Raw genomic sequence first — 24,526 nt, forward strand, 5'->3', positions numbered from 1 at the left:
CACAAAGGTTTGCTTTCACTTGGCATTGAGTTCTTTTCTTTGATTCTCTCTCTTCCCACACATGAGTAAGAGCACTGGATTTTGTCTTTCTCCTTTTGACCTGTTTCCCTTAGCATGATCCTTTTCAGGGAGATCCCTCACTCCTTCTACCAGGTGAGGCTACAGGAAAAAGAGTGTCATTTATGAGTGAGAAGGAGGGACAGACACCAAATATTTCAACATGACCTCATCTTGTGTTACTTGCTCTGCTTCATAACATAAATTCTTTTGACTGTAAACTAATCAATCTGTGAAATTTTGTTATATCTGTCTGCATGTCATTCAATTTTCAAATCCATCACAAAGTCTGAATCTTTTTTTTAAATTTTTTTATTTAACCAACTTTATTACATACATGATTGTTTTTGGGTTTCAGTCATGTAAAGAACACCACTCATCACCAGTGCAACATTCCCATCACCAATGTCCCAAATCTCCCTCCTCCCCACCCAACCCCTGCCTGTACTCTAGACAGGCTTTTTATTTCCCTCGTACATTCTCATTATTAGGATAGTTCACAGTTAAACAGCCTCATACTCAATAACCAGTGGGTCCAAGATGAAATCAAAGAGGAAATCAAAACCTTCCTAGAAACAAATGACAATGGAGACACAAACTATCAGAACTTATGGGACACAGCAAAAGCGGTACTGAGAGGAAAATTTATAGCTTTGCAAGCACACATCAGGAAAGAAGAAGGGGCATACCTGAATAGCTTAATGACGCAGTTCATAGAATTAGAAAGTACTCAACGAAAGGACCCAAAAATAGGGAGACAGAAGGAAATAACAAAGCTGAGAGCAAAAATCAGTGAAGTGGAAACCCGAAAAACAATCCAAAAGATCAACGAAAGCAGAAGTTGGTTCTTTGAAAAAATAAACAAGATTGATAGACCACTGGCAAAACTAACAAAGAAAGAGAGAGAAACTTGATAACTCATATTAGGAATGAAAAAGGAGAGATCACTACTGATATGGTAGAGATTCAAAGGGTAATCAGAAACTACTTTGAGAAACTCTATGCCACTAAAAATGAAAACCTGGAAGAAATGGATACATTTTTGGACCTTTTTTTTTTTTTTTTTTGGGGGTCACACCCGGCTGTGCTCAGGGGTTACTCCTGGCTGTCTGCTCAGAAATAGCTCCTGGCAGGCACGGGGGACCATATGGGACACCGGGATTTGAACCAACCACCTTTGTCCTGGATTGGCTGCTTGCAAGGCAAACGCCGCTGTGCTATCTCTCCGGGCCCCATTTTTGGACTCTTATAATCTTCCACAGTTGAATGAAGAGGATGTAGCATTCTAAACACACCCATCACTATTGAGGAAATTAAGACAGTAATCAAATGTCTGCCCAAAAACAAAAGCCCAGGCCCAGATGGATTTACTAATGAATTCTTTCAAACCTTTCAAGAGGAACTTCTACTAATCCTGGCAACACTCTTTCATGAAATCGAAAAAACAGGAACACTTCCAAATAGCTTTTATGAAGCCAACATCACCTTGATACCTAAACCAGACAGAGATGCTACGAAAAAAGAAAATTACAGACCAATATCGCTGATGAATACAGATGCAAAGATCCTCAACAAAATCCTGTCAAATAGGATTCAATGCCTCATTAAGAAGATCATCCGGGGCTGGGAAGGTGGCGCTACAGGTAAGGTGTCTGCCTTGCAAGCACTAGCGTAGAATGAACCGCGGTTCGATCCCCCGGCATCCCATATGGTCCCCCCAAGCCAGGAGCGACTTCTGAGCGCATAGCCAGGAGTAACCCCTGAGCATCAAACGGGTGTGGCCCAAAAAAACCAAAAAAAAAAAAAAAAAAAAAAAAAAAAGAAGATCATCCACTACGATCAAGTAGGTTTCATCCCAGGAATGCAAGGCTGGTTTAACATCCGTAAATCTATCAACATAATACACAGTATCAACAACAAGAAAAATAAAAATCACATGATCATAACAATAGACACAGAGAAAGCATTTGATAAGGTCCAACACCCATTCTTGATCAAAACTCTCAGCAAGATGGGAATGGAAGGAACCTTTCCCAATATAGTTAAGGCCATCTACCACATGCCAGAAGCAAATATTGTCCTCAATGGAGAAAAACTGAAAGCCTTTCCTCCAAATTCTGGCACAAGACAAGGCTGTCCTCTCTCACCACTCCTATTCAACATAGCACTGAAAGTACTTGCTATAGTGATTAGGCAAGAAAAAGATATCAAGGGAATCCAGGTAGGAAAGGAAGAAGTCAAGCTCTCGCTGTTTGCAGATGACATGATACTCTACCTAGAAAACCCTAAAGTCTCTACGAAAAAGCTTCTAGAAACAATAGACTCATATAGCAAGGTGGCAGGCTACAAAATTAACACACAAAAATCAATGGCCTTTCTATACACCAATAGTAATAAGGAAGAAATGGACATTAAGAAAACAACCCCATTCACAATAGTGCCACACAAACTCAAATATCTTGGAATCAACTTGACTAAAAATGTGAAGGACCTATTCAAAGAAAACTATAAAACTGTGCTCCAAGAAATAAGAGAGGACACACGGAAATGGAAGCACATACCCTGCTCATGGATTGGCAGGATTAACATCATTAAAATGGCAATACTCCCCAAAGCATTGTACAGATTTAATGCGATCCCTCTAAAGATACCCATGACATTCTTCAAAGAAGTGGATCAGGCCCTTTTGAAATTCATTTGGAACAATAAACACCCTAGAATAGCTAAAGCAATCATTGGGAAAAAGAATTACTTTCCCCAACTTTAAACTGTACTACAAAGCAATAGTTACCAAAACAGCATGGTATTGGAATAAAGACAGGCCCTCAGATCAGTGGAATAGGCTTGAATACTCAAAGAATGTTCCCCAGACATACAATCACCTAATTTTTGATAAAGGAGCAAGAAATCCTAAATGGAGCAAAGAAAGCCTCTTCAACAAGTGGTGTTGGCACAACTGGCTAGCCACTTGCAAAAACTTGAACTTAGACCCCCAGCTAACATCAGGTACGAAGGTTAAATCCAAATGAATGAAAGACCTCGATATCAGACCCAAAACCATAAGATATATAGAACAACACGTAGGAAAAAACACTCCAGGACATTGAGACTAAAGGCATCTTCAAAGAGGAAACTGCACTCTCCAAGCAAGTGAAAGCAGAGATTAACAGATGGGAATATATTAAACTGAGAAGCTTCTGCACCACAAAGTCTGAATCTTAATATAAACTATATATTTCACTTAATAATCAATGCTGGTTTATTAATTGCAAGAATGTAGCAGAAAAAATGCAAGACATTAATAATAGTAATAAACTGGAAGTGGCATCAAGAGTAATAAATTTTGCATTAATTATGAAAAAGATAAAATAGGATAAATTTAACAAAGGAAGTGTAAGACATAAGAGTTGAAAGCTATAATGAAAATGTTAAATAATAAAAAACAAAGGAATGAAAATAAAAAGAAATGAAAAGCCAATGTTAAAATGACTATATACTTAAAAAGTGATTTACAGATTTAATACAATTCCAACCAAAAAGCCCAATGATATTTTTCAAGGAAATAGAACACTCTAAAATTTGTTTGGTTGGGTCTGGAGAGATAAGTACATTGGGTAGGGTGTCTGCCTTGCATATGACTGACCTGGATTCAACCCCTGGCTTCCCATATAGTCCTCCAAGTCCACCAGGAATGATTCCTGAGTGCAGAACCAGGAGTAACCCCTGAACATTGTTGAGCTACCCCAAAGAAATTTATTTGGAAACACATCAGGTTGAATGTTCAAAGCAATTATATGAAGAAATAAAAATGGAGGTGTCACACACTTCTTAACTCAAAACTACATTATTAAGAAATAATAATTAAAATATAAGGTACCAGGCAGGGCTGGAGTGATGATAGTAGAGTGGGTAGGGAGCTTGCCTTGAAGACAGCAGATCTGTGTTTTGATCCTTAGCACCACATACAATTCTCTGAGCTCTACCCCGGGCTGACCTCTGGCAATTCCTAAGCACAGAGCCAGGATTAAGCCCTGCATGCAGCTGGCATAATCCCAAAACCCAAATAAAATAAACTTTCAACTGAATCCAGAAAAATCTATCAAAGCTTTCAGTCTCAGTGAAACTATATTACTTGTGAATCTTCACTAGAGATTTAAACTTTGTTAAAAAAAAATAATAATAATCATGGAGCTGGAGAGATAGCATGGAGGCAAGGCGTTTGTCTTTCAAGCAGAAGGTCATTGGTTCAAATCCCGGCATCCCATATGGTCCCCTGAGCCTGCCAGGAGTGATTTCTGAGCGTGGAGCCAGGAGTAACCCCTGAGCGCTGCCAGGTGTGACCCAAAAACCAAAACAAACAAAAAAAATCATGTGGAATTTCTCCTTATATGTTATAATTTAAAAAGTCATTTAGGGGTCTGAAAGTAGTGCAGGGATTATGCAGGTGGTCCACCGTGGTTCAAGGCCTGGGACCACATATACATTCAGTCCCCTGAGCATTGTAAAGAGCAACCTCAGAGCACAGAATCATGAGTAGCCCCTGAACATTGCTCGGTAAAACCCCAAATCCTACCCCTCCAAGTTATTTCTGATTCTTTGGCATTATGAAAAATATTGCAATACATGTAATATTCATAATGTATTTTTATTCTATACAATCATTAAAAACTTTGGCAGAAATCTAGATGTACTGGCATGAAGTTGCATATATTCCCTAAATAAAAATATTGGCCAAAATGGCATGGTAGATGCATAGTGTAATCACAAAATTATTTTGTGAAAAAATCTTATGGGAACACTGTTAGTGAGAGTTGACACTGTTGGTGAGATCAGCATTGAAATATCATAGGCCTAAAACTCAACCATCAATAACTTTGTATATCATAGTTCTTTAATTAGATAAAAAAAATCTTAAACTTAACTGTATAATATACAGTTAAATATGACCTATGGTAATAGAATTATTGATATTTTTTTCCTGCTTCAAATCTTTTTTCCAATCTGAACTTGTTGTTGTTGTTGTTGTTGTTGTTGTTGGGCCACACCCAGTGGCACTCAGGGATTATTCCTGACTCTTCGCTCAGAAATCATTCTTGGCAGACTTGGGACCATGAAGGATGTTTGGGATGAACCTGGGTTGGCCACATACAAAGCAAACACTTTCTCACTGCACTACCGCTCCAGCCCTTAAAACATGAACTTTTACAAATAAACAATCCTGCTTACTTTTATAAGCAGAGAAGAAAAGTTATTTTAAATTTACTAAAAACCTCACTAACCAAACACAAAACAAAATATTTTATTTTTACTAGAAACAGAAGAACTTCAATTGCTTCTAGAAAATTTCAGTTTGGCTAGCACTGAAATAATTATTCATTTTTTTGTTTTGCTATTTTGGTTTTGAGGCTATACTCAGTGGTTTTGAGTTTACCCTTGGTTCTGCATTCAGGAAGGTCCATATATGCAATGCCAGGAATTGAACCCAGGCTGGCTGTGTGCACAAGTATCCTGTTTGCTGTACTATTTCTCTGGTCCTGAAATAACATTATGGTAAACTATTCTCTAAAATAAAATACTACTGTTTTAGGAACAGTATTGATATAAAATAATTCTCTATTTCAATCATTTTCTTTAAAAAAAAAAAACTGCTACCCTAGTATAGCAGTCTTGTAATTGTGATGCTCCCTTCTCATCAAAAATACAAGACATGCACTGCAGAAATAAATTGCTACTACTTAAATGTGATCATACCCAGATATCCTATTTACTCTGAAAAGATAAAGTTGTTTTTTTCATCAGGTAACTGTCATCAGCAGAAGGGTAGAAAGATTAAGAGAGATTTTATTTAAACTCTTTTAGATTTTGAACATCCTATAATATAAGCTTTAGATGATTTTTTTCCCTAAGTATGGCTCAGTTTACTTGGTCTTAAAGATGGACTCTGAGGTTCTGTATCTATTTTCTAACTCTAAAAAGAGGCATTATCAGCACATGCCAAAAGCAGGCATTTATTCAAAGATTAAACATTACCATTTTAGAGGAAACAAAAAGGGATTCAAGTAACATAGCATAAAAATACTTAATCTATATCTAACTCTATCACAAACTGCTGTAATTCCTAAGAGCAATTCCTAATTTCTCTTAAAAGATGTTTTGAAGCTACACGATTAACAATTTGAGTCTGGAGAGATAGCACAATGGTAGGGCATTTGCCTTGCAAGCAGCCAATCCAGGACCAACAGTGGTTCGAATTCCGGCATCCCAAATGGTCTCCCAAGCCTGCCAAGAGCAGATTCTGAGCTCAGAGCCAGGAGTAACCCCTCAGCACCTCCAGATGTGACGCCAAAACCAAAAACCAAAACAAACCAAAAAACCAATTTAATTGACTCAGCAGTTGTTGAATACCTAAATGAAAACTAATACAGTAATATCTAATTAAAGAAACTAGGGCCGGGCGGTGGCGCTAAAGGTAAGGTGCCTGCCTTAACTGCGCTAGCCTAGGACGGACCGCGGTTCGATCCCCCGGCATCCCATATGGTCCTCCAAGCCAGGAGCGACTTCTGAGCGCATAGCCAGGAGTAACCCCTGAGCGTCACCGGGTGTGGCCCAAAAACCAAAAAAAAAAAAAAAAAGAAACTAACAAACAGACTCATCTAGAAAGACATTACATTCTAACAGAAAACAAACTTTAACCAACCAAGCAACTAAGGCTTCTGCAATGTGAGGAACTTCTTTAAACCTTTCCAGGTAAATACAAAGTTGCTTTAAAATAAAAAGGCAGGGAACTTTAAAGCCTGTCTAGAGTACAGGTGGGGGTGGGATGGAGGGAGATTGGTGGTGGGAATGTGGCACTGGTGAAGGGGATGTTCTTTACATGACTGAAACCTAATCACAATCATATATGTAATCAAGATGTTTACATAAAAAAAAAGTTTCCCCAAAAAAAGGAAAAATAAAATAAAAAGGCCAGTTACAACATTCAGCTCATGACACACTTCACTGCCAGATTTATATGAAATCAGATTTAAATAAGATTTTAATGACATATAAAATATTTTCATTTCATAGAAAAAAGATGACAAGAGATTTTAAAGATTGAATTTTCAAAGTATTGGGTCTTGAAAGCTTACTTACCTTTAAAACAATTCCTTCAAAAAATAATGACTACCTTAAAAGAGTGGTTATTCTCTTGAGTAACTCACTGATCATATCTTATTACTTTGTTCTTCAAGAACTGCAAAAAAATTGCATGTTTATTATTTGAATAATTAAGCTAGGAATGGAGAGAAAATACTCCCTAAAAACGGAGGAGAGAAAAGAAACTGATAGTTCAGTAAACCATTCAGAGAAAGTCTAAACCACTCATGTGATCCACAGAACTATTGAAAGCAGTTCATCTTTCCCACTACAGAAACTAAGGACAATAAAGCAGTCTAAAAGAAATATGTTTTTTTCTTCCATCCCTACCTTTCAAAGTCCAACAGTTTGAAGAAGACAAACAAAAGCATGCTGAAGTATGTGTTCCCAAATTCTATTATAAAATAGCTATTATTTTACCAAGTAGTTGAAGTTAAGCATCTAACCAACTGTATCAACATAAAGATTTATTTTTGCAAATAATGAGTTTAAGCTAAATCATAAACAGAATATTTTAAATATTAAAAAGGAAAAGTTGATGAGATATGGAAACACTGGTAATAGGAGTTAAAACTCTGATGGAATTGATGTTGAAATATTATGAGCTTTGCAAAGAAATAAAAGAAACATAAACAACAACAAAAAAAGAAATATTACATGCCTAAAACTCAATTACCAATAAATAACTTTGCAGGCTATGGTACTTTAAATTAAAAAAATTTTAATAAGGAAAAGAGCCAATTCCATGTAAAATGGAAATAAAAATAAATTAAGATGATTTCTTCCTTGAAATTCTTTTCTTTTTCATATAGAACATACAGAAAAATACAAACATACAGAAAAAATGTTCAAGAAAAACTTTTCTCAAGAGTGAAACAAAATTCTTTCCTTTAGTGATTTCCTAGAAGTAAGCCCAGAAACAAACCTATAAACCAAAAAGGACTCTAATTCAGCCTATAGTTTCTCTTCTGCCTTCCATCTAGATATGAGTTACAGATTTACAGTCATCTCACAATATAAAGAGAAGCACTTAAAGATGTCTATGCAAAAAGACAAAGAAACCTGGATCTCTAATGTTAGAGTGCTGCCATATCAATCCATGACTGCCTTGCTCCAGTTTTCTTGTTACTTGAGAAAATTAAAACCCTATTTTTTTTTGGGGGGGGGAGGATTTGGTTTTTGGGTCACACCCGGCAGCACTCAAGGGTTATCCTGGCTCTGTGCTCAGAAGTCGCTCCTGGCAGACTCAGGGGACCCTGTGGGATGCGGGGATTCAAACTGGGGTCTGTCCTGCATTGGCCGCATGCAAGGCAAACACCTTACCACTGTGCTATTGCTCTGGCCCCTAAAACTCGCTTTCTTTGAGCCATTATTTGGGAGCCTCTGTTATTCACAGTAAATACATTTCTAACTTGCAAGGTCATTATAATTAATTTTCTACAAGCAGCCAGAGAGTATTTTAAATCATAAAGTCAAATCTTATTGGTTTTCCTTCACACTGAAAGTAAAATAAATGTAGCCTCTTTATTAGATCAACTAGACCATCAATATGGTCCTTCTTTTTTCTCCCTATTATCTCCTACCAAATCTCCATACAGTCCTATCACCAATTCTGTGTACACTCAATCCAACCACAGGGTTCCTTGAATCACCCAAAAGTGTTCAAGCTCAGGGCCTGTGCATGTGCTGCTCCCTTCATCTGGAATGCTCTTTCCTCATTCCTTTACTTGGTATGCTCATTCTTTCATGCCCCAACTCAAATGTTGTCTTCTCTGAAGATACTACTTCATCAATCTGACTAATACTGCCTTTACATGTCTTTTTTTTTTTTTTTTTTTTTGGTTTTTGGGCCACACCCGTTTGATGCTCAGGGGTTACTCCTGGCTATGCACTCAGAAGTCGCTCCTGGCTTGGGGGGGGACCATATGGGATGCCGGGGGATCGAACCGCGGTTCATTCTACGCTAGCACTTGCAAGGCAGACACCTTACCTCTAGCGCCACCTTCCCGGCCCCCTTTACCTGTCTCTTAACGTTTCCTTTTCACTCCCATCTCTTACTCAGTTTTGTAAATATATACCTTTTTGTTAATATATATCAAATATTTGTTTGCTCCTTTCCTGTCTTTCCTCCCCACTAGAATAAAATATATCTGAAGCACTAAATTTCCAGCACCTGGCATGCAGCAAGAATGCATAAATATCAGATATTGGGTAAAAAATTTAATATACATAATGAGCTCATTTATACTAAAATAAAAGACTAAAGAGAGAAATAGTTTTGTGTGTGTGTATGTGTGTGTAAGAGTGTAAGAAAGAGTATACAAAAGAGGGCATATACTAGTTCTATGTTAGTGCTAGTTACTGTTAGTAACTAGTTACCCCTAGCTAAGTGAGGAAAATAAGGAAATGAGGGTCTTATACATTTGTTCTACATAAATCTTTGGAATTTTTTATGTAAACAACACATGGCAAAAAGAACATTACATGTAGTTATAAACATAAATCTATGAATATGCATGTTATATCCATATATTCATTATATTCTAACATAAACCTATTTATCCTAAAAATCAGAAACCAGAGCAATTTCAGTCACTGTAGTACTCCTTTATGGGTGGGAGGGTCCATAACTATTAAGTAAACATCTTTTGAAAGGATTCCATTAAGAGAAAAAATTTATCAACATTTTTAGCCCTTATAGAAGGTTTTATTGTCACTTAAAATAGTAAGCACACTAAATAAAAAGTATTATCTCTAGTATGTTACATCAAATTAGCGACAATGAATTCTGAAGAATTTCTACTTACCATACTTTGCTCAGTAGTAATTTTTTAAAGATTTTCTTTCTTAGATATCTATCCAGATATGTAAACTTCACATTATATGATTTCAGAAAATATGCATTCCAAGAAAATATAAATTTCTGTTTTTGGAGACACCACACCAGGCAGTACTGAGAAGCCAATCCCCAGGTGCTCAGGACCACAGGGTACTGGGAATTGTATCTAGGTCTCCAGCATGCAAACCATGTGTTTAGCTGATCATGTAGTATCTCCAGGCTATCTAGGAGACACTTTTTCTATCAAGTCCCTCATCTAAATATCTAATGCGTCTTAATAATTTTATAACAGGGGAAGGGAAATCTGGGGACATTGGTTGAGGGCAATTGACTGCTGATGAGACTGTTATAACAAGATTATATGCATGAAATGCTATTATGAATAACTTTGTAAATCATAGTGCCTTAATAAAAATAAACTAAAATGATATTCTTGATCAAATTACAAAAATAGTTTTACGACTTTATTGAGTCATATTTTTATACACTGTGTAATTCACTCATTTCAAGAGCACAGTTCAATTATTTTTAGTAAATTTACCAAACGGTGGCACACCATAAATCCATTTTAGAAATCACAACTGCAGGTGCCAGCAAGATAGCGCAGTAGTAGGGTATTTGCCTTGCACACGGCTGCCCCAGATATTCTATCCCTAGCATCCCATATAGTCCCCCAAGCCAGGAGTCATTTCTGAGTGCAGAGCCACGAGTAACCCTTGAGCATAATGGGTGTGACCCAAAAAACAAATAACCTCCCCCAAAAAAGAAATCACAACTGCAATAAAGTCACTTAGTGCAATATACCCCCTTCCTCACAATGTAGTTTCATCAACCACTAATCTGTCTTTGTGTATTTGTCCAGTCTGGACATTTTCCATAAACAGAATCATACAGTATATGACTTTCATCTGTACATTTTCATCTGTGAAAAAGGCAATTTTAAATAAGGTCTTGGACTGGAGAGATAGTGACTGGAGAGACAGGCTGAGTACATGCTTTACATGAAGGAAGCCCTAGTAAAATAACAGGCAATGCATGGTCTACTGAGTATCACCAAAAGTAACCCCAAGCACTAAACCAGAAGGAGGCCCTGAAGGGGTACCCCAGGTGTGGCCCAAACCCCAAATAACAACAACCCCCAAATATATATATTAAAAAATAAAAAAAAAGAATTCTAAGTTAAGGTTTACTTACTTTTATTACAGTTATAGAACATGATTGGATGGTTTTAAGATGGCGTAAAGAAAAGAAGGGATAAAAAAAAAAAAAAAAGAGGGGCTCTGTATTGTAAAACTTTAAAATCTTAGTAAATCAAAATTTCTATTGAACAGTATTTTATTTTATTTAAATTTATTTTGGACCACACTCGGCAGTTCTCAGGGGTTACTCCTGGCTCTGCACTAAGAAATTACTCCTGGCAGTCCTGTGGGACAATATGAGATGCCAGAGATTGGCCATGTGAAAGACAAATGCCTTATCTGCTATGCTATTACTCTGACCCCCATCTATCAAGCATTCTTTAACAGTATTGTTTCAATTTATCTGAAGATCAATGTCATCATGTGTATACTCTACCTTTCTCAGGCTTTCATATTCCTCACAAAGTTCTCCAGGCTTGCTTAATTTGATTGGTGCTCTGAATATAAATTCTGAAGGAAAGGAGAACAAAACATTTTTAGCAGGATTTTCTAGGAAGAAACTAAGACCTTGTTTCTATACTGTCCCACATTAGATACCACATAGAAATTTTGAATATCTTGTTTTGGGGGGGCCACGCCCAGTGACACTCAGGGGTAACTCCTGGCTATGCACTCAGAAATCGTTCCTGGCTTGGGGGACCATATGGGACGCCAGGGGATCGAACCACCGTCAGTCCTAGGCTAGCATAGGCAAGGCAGATGCCTTATCACTTGCACCACCACTCCGGACCCAAATTTTGGATATCTTAATTTTAATATTCCTTTCCTCATTTCACTAATATTTATTAACCTGTATAAACCAGACACAATTCTAAGCACTAGAAAAAAGTACTAAGAGTTAAGTCCTTGCTCTTAAAAAAAATGTATAATCTTAGAGAAGAAAACAGAAAATAAACAAGTATGTATGCATAGTACAGTTAGCACCTACGGCCCTGAAGGAAAGTACGTATAGGAAGGATTATTTTATACAGATTTTGAAAGGGAGTCCCTATCAAAAGAATAGGTTAAGAGATTATAAGGCGGGGCCGGGCGGTGGCGCTACAGGTAAGGTGCCTGCCTTGCCTGCGCTAGCCTTGGACGGACCGCGGTTCGATCCCCCGGTGTCCCATATGGTCCCCCAAGCCAGGAGCAACTTCTGAGCACATAGCCAGGAGTAACCCCTGAGCGTTACCGGGTGTGGCCCAAAACCAAAAAAAAAAAAAAAAAAAAAAAAAAAAAAAAAAAAAAAAAGAGATTATAAGGCAAGAACTATATTCAAATTCTTGTTTTATTATAAATCAATTAAGTTTTATTCATAGATATTATATATTTCAATATGTAATATTTCATATTTCATATGAAATTATTCTCCTGTATATATTTCAGCATATAAGCTTACTCTCATCCTAAAAGCATTCAGCAGTTTTGATCAGTTAAAACTCTTCAAATATCAATCAAGGTTCACCAATTACTGAAAACAACTTTATTTTTCTAAAAGTCTGTATCTCCCCAACCCTTCAGTTTTCAGTTAACATGCACACATTTTTAAAATTGTTATGCTATTTTCTCAGCTGAAATTCTTTTTCTCCCCCTCTCCATATGTAGTTTTAAATTTGATATTGTGGTTCACTGAGACAATAGATGTTGATTATAAAAATCTGGTGATGAAAATTCCATTAAGAAAAGAGAAATAGGTCACCCATCCCCAACATCATAGGATGTAGCCCTGAAGTCCCCCATCCACCACCAGATTACTCTAGAGGTCCTTGTCAACAAGAGGGGTGGTCCTGGGAACCCCATATATGGTCACCTAGCAGTGTACTATCTAGATTCTAGACTAATTGGCTAAGTATGACTGGGAGTGACACGCAAGCTCCCTGAACCCTGCTTAGAACGCCCCCCCCCAATAAACAGAATAAAAGGTAAATCCAAAAATTGTTAAAAAGAGGGACTAAGGTATACATTTCTACCTCCTTACATGCACATATTTCTACACACCCTTTGTCTATTTTAGTGAACTAAAGACAACAGTAATTCTAAAATGTACTAATAATTACAGATCTATCTGTGGCTGATAAACATTTGTTATGTAAAAGTATGAGCCTCAAAAGCTGACTCAGTCCTCTTTCAGCTATTTCAACTATTTTAGACTCTTTTTTAGTATGCTTGAGAATTGTGAACAGCCTTCAGAAACACTGGTTCTAAAAACATAGGTGCAGCAAACAGAACTTAAAACTCTACCATGTATAGACACCTGTATAACCTAGTTTTAGAAAGCAAGCATCTCCAAGCCAAAAACAATGACAATAGAATCAAGAGATCTAAACTTTAACAATCTAAACTTAAATGGTGGTGGTATAGGATGCACTCTGGGTTAATTGGTAGAAAAAGGTCCACGTTTTGTGGGAATGGCCCTGACTCACTGTATAGCTAAAATATAAAGGACTTTGTAAATCACAATTGTTTCAACAAAATAAAATTAAAAAAGAAAAAGCATCATCTTTGCCTACTTAAAAATAAAAAAAGTCCTATGCTGAGTAAAATAAGTCAGAGGAAGAGAGACAAACATAGAATAATCTCACTTATCTGTGGGATTTAAGAAAAATAAAGACATTATTGTAATTATACCCAGAATAATAGAAATGAGGGCTGGAAGGACTCTCAAATACAGGTAGGGGAAGGAGGGAAGAGATTGGAGGGGGGGGGGTTGGTAATGAGAAGGCTGCACTGGTAAAGAGTGTTGTTCTTTTTTTATAACTGAAACCCAACTACAAACATGTAAATAATCATGGTGCTTAAAGATATTATTAAAAAAGATAAATCCTGACAACTATTTTATACCTATATCAAAAGTACAGTTTCTAAATTATAGAAAAATGTTATTTTAAAAAAATCAAGTCCTTAAAAGAAAAAGCAAAAAAGTAACACATACAACCTATTTATGGAGAACCTATTATATGTAATATACTTCACATATATTTCTTAACCTTTATAAGAACTTTTTAAGAATTGTGTCATTTTTTACAATAAAGAAAATGAGAAGTTTATGACCTTCTCAAGTTACAGAACCAGTATAAGGCAAAAACAAAAGAAAAAGCATTAGTAGGAGTAAAGATAACATAAAAGATTAGATGTCTATTTTTGGTAGACTTTGTCTATATTTTCCTCAGTGTATTTTATTGATTCATGTCTAATCTTAAGGTCTTAAATTCACCTTGAGACTACTTTTGTAAATGTTGTAAAAGTTGCAGTTTCCTTTCTTTCATTCTTTCTCTTAAATTCACCTTGCAACTACTGTAAATGTTGCACCTTCCTTTTCCTTCCCTCCCCCTCCCCTCCCCACCCTTCCCCTCCCCTTCCCTTTCCTTCCTTTCCTTTCCTTTCTCCTTTCTCCTGTAAATGTTGCATCTTCCTTTCTTCCTTCCCTCCTTTCCTTCCTTTCCTTTCCTTCTTCCCTCCCCTCCCCTTCCCTTCTGTTCCCTTTCCTTTCCTTGTGACCATGGTGGAGGGGAAGTGGGTATTCTGGTCATGAGTGTGGTGTTGGAATGATAAACACATGAAATCATCAACAGTATCAACATATCATATTTTTTTTTTGTGGTTTTTGGGTCACACCCGGCAGTGCTCAGGGGTTACTCCTGGCTCCATGCTCAGAAATTGCTCCTGGCAGGCACAGGGGACCATATGGGACGCTGGGATTCGAACCGATGACCTCTTGCATGAAAGGCAAACGCTTTACCTCCATGCTATCTCTCCAGCCCCAACATATCATATTTTTTAAAAGATTAATGGTGCTAAATGGTTTAAAAATACAAAATGTTAAGGATTACAGAGACAGCCCAATAGGTTGGGGCTCATGTTTTACATACAGGAGACCCAGGCTCAATCCAAGATGGATGTAGCCCCAGAGCACTGCAAAGCACTGGAAGTGGCCCAAAACAAAGTAGTCAAGACCCTTTTGCTGCAGTAAAACTGTGCTACATGAAATAGAATCATGCCCAATAGTTCAAAAATTACACTGTTAAATCAACTCTTCAATACTAACACAGTTAAGAGGGACCATGAGAGAAGAGTACAATGGTTAGGACAAATGCCTAGCATGTACTCACATCAGGTTTGATTCCCAGCACATAGTCCCTTCAGTACTGCCAGATGTAGTCCTAGAGGTCCTATCCAATGGTCCTCAAACTACGGCCCGCGGACCACATATTGTATTTATTCCCATTTTGTTTCTTCACATCTAAATAAGATATATGCAGTGTGCATAGAAATTTGTTCATAATTTTTGTTTTTACTATAATCTGGCCCTCCAACAGTCTGAAGGACAGTGAACTGGCCCCCTGTTTAAAAAGTCTGAGGACCCCTGTATGCACTGCCTAGGAGTGAGGGGGGGGGTGGGAAGGCAGCACTGCTGAAGTGGCCCATATATCCCCAGCACTGCAGGGCCTGAGAAGCATCACATCCTCCAGCTCTTAGTACTATACCAGTTGGCTGAGAATTGCTGATGAGATCTATAGGTCTCCTAAGTACTGCTTGGAAACCCCTCTCCCCTCACACACAAAAGATGGTTAATTGGGCCAATGTGCATTAACTAGAATATTTAACCCTATTTCAAATTTTAATAATGGCCTCTGTAATTGTCAACATGACTTTTAAAAAATATTTTTCCTCTATGGGCATACAAAAGAACATAATTGATTCTGAAACATGCTATATCAGTTAAAAGTATTTAGAAATGTCAAAGCTTCTATCTTGTTTTCATCTATCAAATGGAAATCAACCTACTTAACAGGAAGGCAGAAGAATATACTTGATGGTAGCAATAGAAGTAGTAGTAACAAAGAATCACTAGAATAAATGAAGCAGCCCCCTTTTAGTGAACATATGGTAGGCCAAATAAGTATGTGTACAAGAGCAGTTACATACATTGCACATATGTGCTCAAGCACACACACTGCACAGAAAAGTACATCCAACAGGCCTCCCTGCCTATCTTAAAAGGTCTCCTCACAAGGACCTCCTTTGGTCAGTATATAGTAACTTGGATTCTAGGAAAATTTCCTTTCTGGGAACTGAACACAAATTCACTGTTTACAGAAACTATAAGCCAGAGCTGGAGTGATAGCACAGCAGGGAGGGTAGTACAGTGTTGCACAGGCTGACCCAGGTTCGATCCCCAGTACCCCATATGGTCCCTTGAGCCTGCCAGGAGTGACTTCTAAGTATAGAGCAAGGAGTAATCCTTGAGAAGCACTGAATATAACCCCCAAACAGAAACAAAAAAAAATTTAAAAAGAAACTATAATCCAAAAATTCTTTCTTACTGAGAGTCTGAAATTCTGAGATATGCTAGACAGAGACTACCTATATGATTATCTTTAGGGAAACAAACTCTGAGCAACAAGTCTCTAATAAGAGACTTCCCTGGTTCCATGACTGGCCACATTTCACACAGGCTGTCAAAACTTGGTGGGGATAAGTAGGTTTAAAAAAAAATTCCTGGGGCCAGAGAGAGAGCACAGTGATAGGGAGTTTGCCTTGCACACAGCCAATCCAGGACGAATGGTGGCTCGAATCCCAGCATCCCATATGGTCCCCCATGCCTGCCAGGAGCAATTTCTGAGAGTAGAGCAAGGAGTAACCCCTGAGTACTGCCAGAAGAACCAGGGAAAAAAAATTCCCAGGGCAAAGGAACTACTTTATGACACAGTAAGGATACATATGAACCATTCTAGGCTGCCCAAATCTACAAAATATACATACTAAGAGTGAGCCCTGGGAAATATTTGAATAACAATTATTTCTAATATCGATATTGAAAGTACTAATACAGGTATTTTGAAGTATTTCAATATCACTCTTTTCTTCACATTACAGGGGAAAAATACTAGAAATTACTCCAGGCATCATTGAGATGCTAAATAACTTGGCATTTGTAAATGAATTCAATAATTGACGTTACTTTCATAATGTCTACCCTCTGACTGCCAAGGATAACAGGAAGAGAAACTCTAAGGATATGATGCCTTTAGAATGACAAACTCCTGTAGTCTGTGACCTAAGCCAAGTATTAAATTCAGTCTAGTATGAATGTAGAAGCATTTGTACTTCTTAGAAGTCCTTCCAGAAAAGGGTTTTCTCTGAAAAGGGTTTTTTCATTAGTATAGGCAACAAACTACAAAATAGGCATTTTATTACTTGTGTCGAGCCTTTGAAAATGAGGCTCACTGTCAAAACATCTATACTCAAAATAAAATAAAAAAAGAAACCCCATTCAATTGTATTGGGAAGATGCTACTCTAACAATTCTCAAAAGCCAAGATCAACCTGGACCCCAGTCTGAATACTACCACTTAACAGATTTTTGTCTGGCAAATAAAAACAGCTCTATGCACACTCCATATTTTAGGGGCTCATGAGATAGTACAATGAATAGGGTGTAGCTTTGTGCATGGCTGAACCAAATTCAATGCCCAGGTCTCCATATGGTCTCCTGAGTCTCACTAGACTCCCACTAGCCAGGAAAAATATCATCAGGTGTAGCCCAAAACCAAAAATAAATACATGATATTTTAGTGACCCCCTTGGCAAAACAAAAGCAAACCAAACAATGGGGTAATATCAAACTAAAAATCTTCTGCATTATGAAACTATTACCAAAACAAAACAACATAATACTAAATGGGAGAAAAGTCAGATAACATACATTTAATAAAAAGGATAATATTCAAGATATACAAAGCACTAGCAAAACTTAACAACAAAAAACATCAAAATTGGGGAGAAGGGCCTTCTGGCCAGAACTACCACCTTCCAGTAAATTAACAAAATGACAAATGCAAAGGGAAAGAAGAAGGGCACCTGTTTGTTCCATGTTCTCTAGATCTTTTAGAAAACAATGAGTTTTCTCAACAACAATGAGTTGTTCCTTTGCCACAAATATGTGAATCTATAAAACAGGTGATATTGTAGACAAAAAGGAATGCTCCACAAATGTTACCATGGCAAAACTGAGGAGTCTACAGTGTTACCCGACAGGCTATTGGCACTGTCATAAATGAACAAGGGCACAATTCTTGCCAAGAGAATTAGTGTTCATATTAAGTGAACACTCTAAGAGACAGACAGCTTCCTGAAAGGAATGATCAGGAAAAGAAGAAAGCCAAAGAAAAAGAGCCTTGAGTTCAACTGAAAGCGTCAGACTGCTCCACCCAGAAAAATACCATGAAAAATACTATGAAACATGGCATAAAAGGGGGCTGCTTTTAAAAAAATAAAATAAAAAGACTATTTTTTAAATGGGGAGAAGAGCTAAAAGGGGGCTGCTTTAAAAAAAATAAAAAGACTATTTTTTAATGGGGAGAAGAGCTAAAAGGGGGCTGCTTTTTAAAAAAAAGACTATTTTTTAATGGGGAGAAGAGCTAAATAGACACTTCTCGAAGAATACAAACTAACAAACCTTTTTTTTTTTTTTTTTTTTTTTTTTTTTGCCACATCCAGCAAGCACTGCTTAGCACTTATTCCAGGCTCTGCACACAGGTATCACTCCTGATTGGGTTCAGGAGACCAGGTGAGGGGCCGGAGAGATAGCATGGAGGTAAGGCGTTTGCCTTTCATGCAGGAGGTCATCAGTTCGAATCCCGGCATCCCATATGGTCCCCCGTGCCTGCCAGGAGCAATGTCTGAGCCTGGAGCCAGGAATAACCCCTGAGCACGGCCGGGTGTGACCCCCCCAAAAAAAAAAAAATCAAAAAAGGAGACCAGGTGAGCTGCCAGAGATCAAACCCTAACAGGGAAAACACATTACCTAAAGTACTCTCTCTCCAGCTCCAAAAGCAGGCCAACTTGCACATTAAAAATACTCAGTGTCGGGGCTGGAGAGATAGCATGGAGGTAAGGCATTTGCCTTGCATGCAGAAGGTCGGTGATTCAAATCCCGGCATCCAATATGGTCCCCTGAGCCTGCCAGGAGTGATATCTGAACATAGAGCCAGGAGTAACCTGAGCGCTGCTGGGTGTGGCCCAAAAACCAAAAACAAACAAAAAACAACAAAAAAACACACCTCAGTATCAGGGCCAGAGCCATAGCACAGTGGTGGGGGCGCTGCCTTGCAAGCAGGAGATCCAGGATGGATCTGGCTCGATCCCAGGCGTCCCATATGGTCTCCCTATCCAGGAGCGATATCTGAGCACAGCAGAGACAGGAGTAAACCCTGAGCATCACCAGGTGTAGCCCCCCAAAAAAAACAAAAATCAAAACCTCAGTATCAGTATTATGGAGACACCACCTCAACTTATGAGAATGGTATATATCAAAAAAGTGAGAAACAAGGGCTGGTGAGAGGTAGAGAAAAAAACAACCCATCATTCACTGTTGGTAGGAATATAAATTGGTTCAGCCTCTTTGGAAAACAGTTTGGAGATTTCTACAAAAATTAAAAATAGAAACACCATATGACCAGCAGTATCTATCCAAAGTTGATAAAAATTACTACTTTAAAAAGATGTGAGGACAGCTGGTCCTCTTAGCTGCCTCTTAGCTCTCTTCCCTTCTCTCTTCTCTCTACTCCCACATCCCCTCCTCCACCTCTCTCCTCCTTTCTCTTTCAATTACTCTCCCTCTCCTATCTCTTTTTCTCTCTCCCCTCTCTCCCTCTCCCTCTTTCTCTTCTTTTTTTTTTCTTTCCCAGGGTTTTGCACATACAAAACAAATGCTCCTACTCAAACGCACCCTATAGCTGCTTCCACTCCAAAATTCTGGCTTCACTGCCTTTCCGCTAATCTTTGCAGAAACTTAAACCTGCCAAAAAACGCCAGGTACATGACTTACTTCTCTGGGGATGATTTTCCCCAGCACCTGTTTTCTTCAGAAGTCTGGGCAGCAACACCCACAAACACTCAACACACAAAATCCAGAGCCTTCCACCATATTTGCACAAGTGGCCAATGCCATAGATACATCTAACTCTTGAAAGAGAGGCCCAACTAATAGGACACACTCAGACATACCAGCCTCGAAGTTAACTGAACTGGGGCTCTTTGGAAGGCCCCTATGAACCACTGCTGTCTCCATATGAGCTCATCAGCTCAGCTCCACAGATTTTCAAAGCTGTGGATCACGTGGCTGCTTAGGAGTTGTGCAACACCCCCATGATTTTAATACTGACTTCCCACTAGGGATACACTAAATATGATGCCACATAAACTCAACAAACGAAACCAACAACAAAATGCTCAACTATATAGAACATATAGAAGACCTTCAGTTAATGACATAATGACCCAAGAGATATGACAATTTTCACAAATTTTCTTTTAATGAAGTTTCCCCCATAATTCCTTTACCATTTAGTTGTACCAAGCAATATTAAGCAAAGTATTTGTACCTGCCAAGGGACAGTTTGGAGGGAGGGTGGGAAACTGATGACAAGAGGATGGAAATGTTACACTAGTAGTCAGATTGATGTTAGAATGTTGAAATGCCAGAAATAATTGTATTATGACAACTCTGTAAACCATTATGTCTAAAATAAAGAAATTTAATTTAAAAAGGATAGACGCGAGGCCAGAGATATAGCATGGAGGTAAGGTGTTTGCCTCTCATGCAGGAGGTCAGTGGTTCGAATCCCGGCATCCCATATAGTCCCCTGAGCCTGCCAGGAGCGATTTCTGAGCGTAGAGCCAGGAGTAACCCCTGAGCACTGCTGGGTGTGACCCAAAAACAAAACAAAAAAATTTATAGACGCATATATTTATTACCATATTATTTATAATAGCTAACATGTGAAAATAATGCAAATACTTGGTATGAGGATAAAGAAATTGTGTTATATGGACTGGAGCAATGGCGAGAGAGTACAGCAGTGGCTTTAAATGTGGTCTATACGAGTTGGATCCTTGAATTTTCATATGATCTCTGGAGCTCCACCAGGAGTGATTCCTGAGTACAGACTCAAAAATAAACCCTGAGCACAATGAGGTGTGTCGTTCAAAAAGAAAAAACAAAAAACAAAAAAACAATGGTATAAATACACAATACTATTGAACAATTATTTTTAAAAATCCTGTCTTTGGCCGGGCATGGTGGCGCGACCTTGTAGTCCCAGCTACTCAACAGGCTGAGGCCAGAGGATGGCTTGAGTCCAGGAGTTCTAGGCTGCAGTGCGCTATGCCAATCGGGTGTCAGCAGTAAGTTCGGCATCAATATGGTGACCGCCCCCCCCCCCCCGAAAGCGGGGACCACCAGGTTGCCTAAGGAGGGGCGAACTGGCCCAGGCCGGAAACGGAGCAGGTCAAAGCTCCCATGCTGATCAGTAGTCACTGCACTCCAGCCTGGGCAACATAGCGAGACCTTGTCTCTTAAAAAAAAAAAAAAATCCTGCCTTTGCTATAACATAGATGGAACTATCATGCTAAATAATTCAGAAGGAGAAAGGAAAATACCAGATGGCCTCACTCATATATGGCACATAAAGAAACAAAGCAAGGAAACAAGACATATCCAATAAAAACAAACACAAAGAATCAGACACCAGAGCTAAAATTACCCAAAAAAAGAAGTGCTGGAAACAGTCCTGTGAGCAGTGGTAGAGAGATATTGATACTTTGGTGGTAGCCATGCTGTAGTAATGTTAACCTCTAAAACATAAACATTTATATTTTTATAAATTCATGTTACCTAAAAAACGTCTTTATTTTTTAAATCTAGTCACCATGAAATTACAAAGTTATTCATGAGTTCAGATATACAATGTTTCAACACCAATAATACTTGTACTAGTGTCATTTCCCTCTACCAATGTTCCCACATTTGCATCCTATTTCCCAGTCTGCTTCTGTGAAGCATTTCATATATGTGTGTGCATATATATGCATATAATTTATATATATATATATATATGTATGTGTATGTGTGTGTGTGTGTGTGTGTTTTTGCACTGTGGTTTACAATGCTGTTAGGGTTTCATATACCTAACACTTTACCACTTTTCATCACCTCTTCCTGATTAAAATGCTTCCCTCCTCTACAGATGTTGCCTATAATGTCCTATTTCCTCAGCCCCTTCAAGTATCATGTTTCCTACTGAAGACCATGTTGTCATGTTCATTGTTTCTACTATATTTAGGTATTTGTTACTCCACATTGTATCTTTATATCCCAAATATGAAAGAGATCATGTTGTGTACATCTCTCTCCTGAGTGATTAAATATGGCATGATGCTCTCTAGATCCTTCCATATAGAAGCAAACCATGTAACTTCATCTTTTCGTAAAGCCTAGTAATATTTTATTGTTTATATGTACCATATTTTCTTCATCTTGTCATCTATTCTTGGAAGCTGCATTGTTTCCCGATTTTAGCAATTGTGGCTACAAGGAACATAAGTGTACAAATGTCTTTTCTCCATTTTGTATTTGGGCCCTTGGGATATATTCCAAGAAGTTAAGTTGTTGGGTCAAAATGGAGCTCCAATCCTATATATATATATATATATATATATATATATTAGGAATGTATATTGTTTTGCAGAATAGCTCGACCAGTCGACATTCTTGTGAGCAAGAACCCCTTTCTCCTTGCCACCACTGGCTGTTCTTGTTCTTTTTGATGTGCGCCAGTCTCTGGAGTAAGAGGTTGTTTTTTTTTTTTATTCAATCTTCCTGGTAAGTATGCAGAGCATTTTTTCATGTCTTTTGGCCATTTGTATGAAATGAAAGTTTATGTTCATCACTTCTCCCCATTTTTTGATGGAGTTGGATAGGTTTTTTACTTGTAAAGTTCTACCAAGGCAAGATAAAACTTTAATATTAACTTATCAGATGAGTAATAAATAATGTCTCCAATTCCATGGGCTGTCTTTGTATCCTGGTCACCATTTCCTTTGAAGTGCAGAAACTTCTTAATTTAATATAGTCCCATTTGTTTATCTTTGCTTCCACTTGCTTGGTCAATGGTAAAGTGTTTAACTTATTTTGAAAAATGCCATGGGTGACATCCAGGTGTACATACAGCCAAAGTTTATCCTGCCCTAAGATAATCTCTTACTCATAAAACTGAGATCTCACTGGCAGCAGGACTGACAGAGACATAGGAAAGAAGCACCTTAAGACTACAAAACAAATAATGGAAAACAGCACCAAAAACAAACAAACAAACAAAAAAACACCTAATGTGTAAAGACTGCAATTCTATAAACCAATCAGTATTAATCCCCATATAACTTTTCTGAAAAGCAATTCAGAGTAAAAATGTTTAGGATGTTCAATGAGTTCAACGAAACAACAGAATGTGTTGCCAATAAAGCACAGGAGGGCACAAGAACAGAAACAAAAAACATAAAAACGGAAATGCCAGAACTGAAAAACCTGGTAAGAGAAAATAAAAAATTCATTGAAAGGCTTTATCAGCAGAGTAATAGCTGATGAAGACAAAATCAGTGAGTTCAAAGATAAAATGCAGAAAACCTCCAGATAACAACAAATGATGGAAAAAAAAAAAAAGCCTAAAAATAAACAAAGAGAAGATGGGTAAATTCCTCAAAGTAAATGAACAAATAAAAATAGGACTTTGGGATAAATTCAACAGAAATAATATAATAATTAATGGGGTCCCAGAGAGCCAGAAAGAAAAGCTCTATATGCATGATAGCCCTTCAGCAACAATATTATAAATCACTGTGTCTAAAAGAAAAGAAAAGGAAGACAGAGGGGGAAACAGAAGGAAAATGTCTATTCCAAAGGCAGAGAGGCAGAGGGTAGGAGGGAAACTGAAGATGTTAGTGGGGGAAAAGTGCACTGGTGAAGGGTGTTGTACCTTGTATGACTGAAACTAAATCATGAACAACTTTCAACTGAAAAAAAAATCAACTGTATTATGAGCAACATAGTAACCATGGTGTTTAAATAAGGTAATTTTTTAAAAAGCATAATATAAAAATAAGAAATAGAAACAATATCCTCGTTTGCCTTGCAAGCAGCTGATCCAGGACCTAAGGTGGTTGGTTTGAATCCTGGCATCCCATATGGTCCCCCTTGGCTGCCAGGAGTGATTTCTGAGCAGATAGCCAGGAGTAACCCCTGAGCACTGCCGGGTGTGGCCCAAAAACAAAAAAAAAAAAAAAAAAAAAGAAAAGAAAAAAAAGAAACAATATCCTCTAGTTTCCATTTTAATTTATGTACAAATATTTGTATTTTAATGATATAGACTCACTTTCATTTTCTTTTGAAGTCATAATTTTATTTCATTTACCCAATATAATTTTTCCTAATATTATATACCTCATTACTTCATATCATACATTAATGACATGAATT

General features: G+C 37.8%; 1 protein-coding gene across 1 annotated transcript in view; it reads right to left on the reverse strand.

Annotated features, from left to right (window-relative positions):
* The window catches only part of RNF169 (ring finger protein 169), an 83,257-nt gene that overhangs the window by 31,589 nt on the left and 27,142 nt on the right, over positions 1-24,526 (reverse strand). The window contains exon 2 of the mRNA XM_049780276.1: positions 11,609-11,682. Within this exon, the coding sequence (XP_049636233.1) occupies positions 11,609-11,682 (74 nt within the window). The remainder of the gene's footprint in view (positions 1-11,608; positions 11,683-24,526) is intronic.

This window comes from Suncus etruscus, chromosome 9 (genome assembly GCF_024139225.1).
Source record: "Suncus etruscus isolate mSunEtr1 chromosome 9, mSunEtr1.pri.cur, whole genome shotgun sequence".
Classification (NCBI taxonomy): domain Eukaryota; kingdom Metazoa; phylum Chordata; class Mammalia; order Eulipotyphla; family Soricidae; genus Suncus; species Suncus etruscus.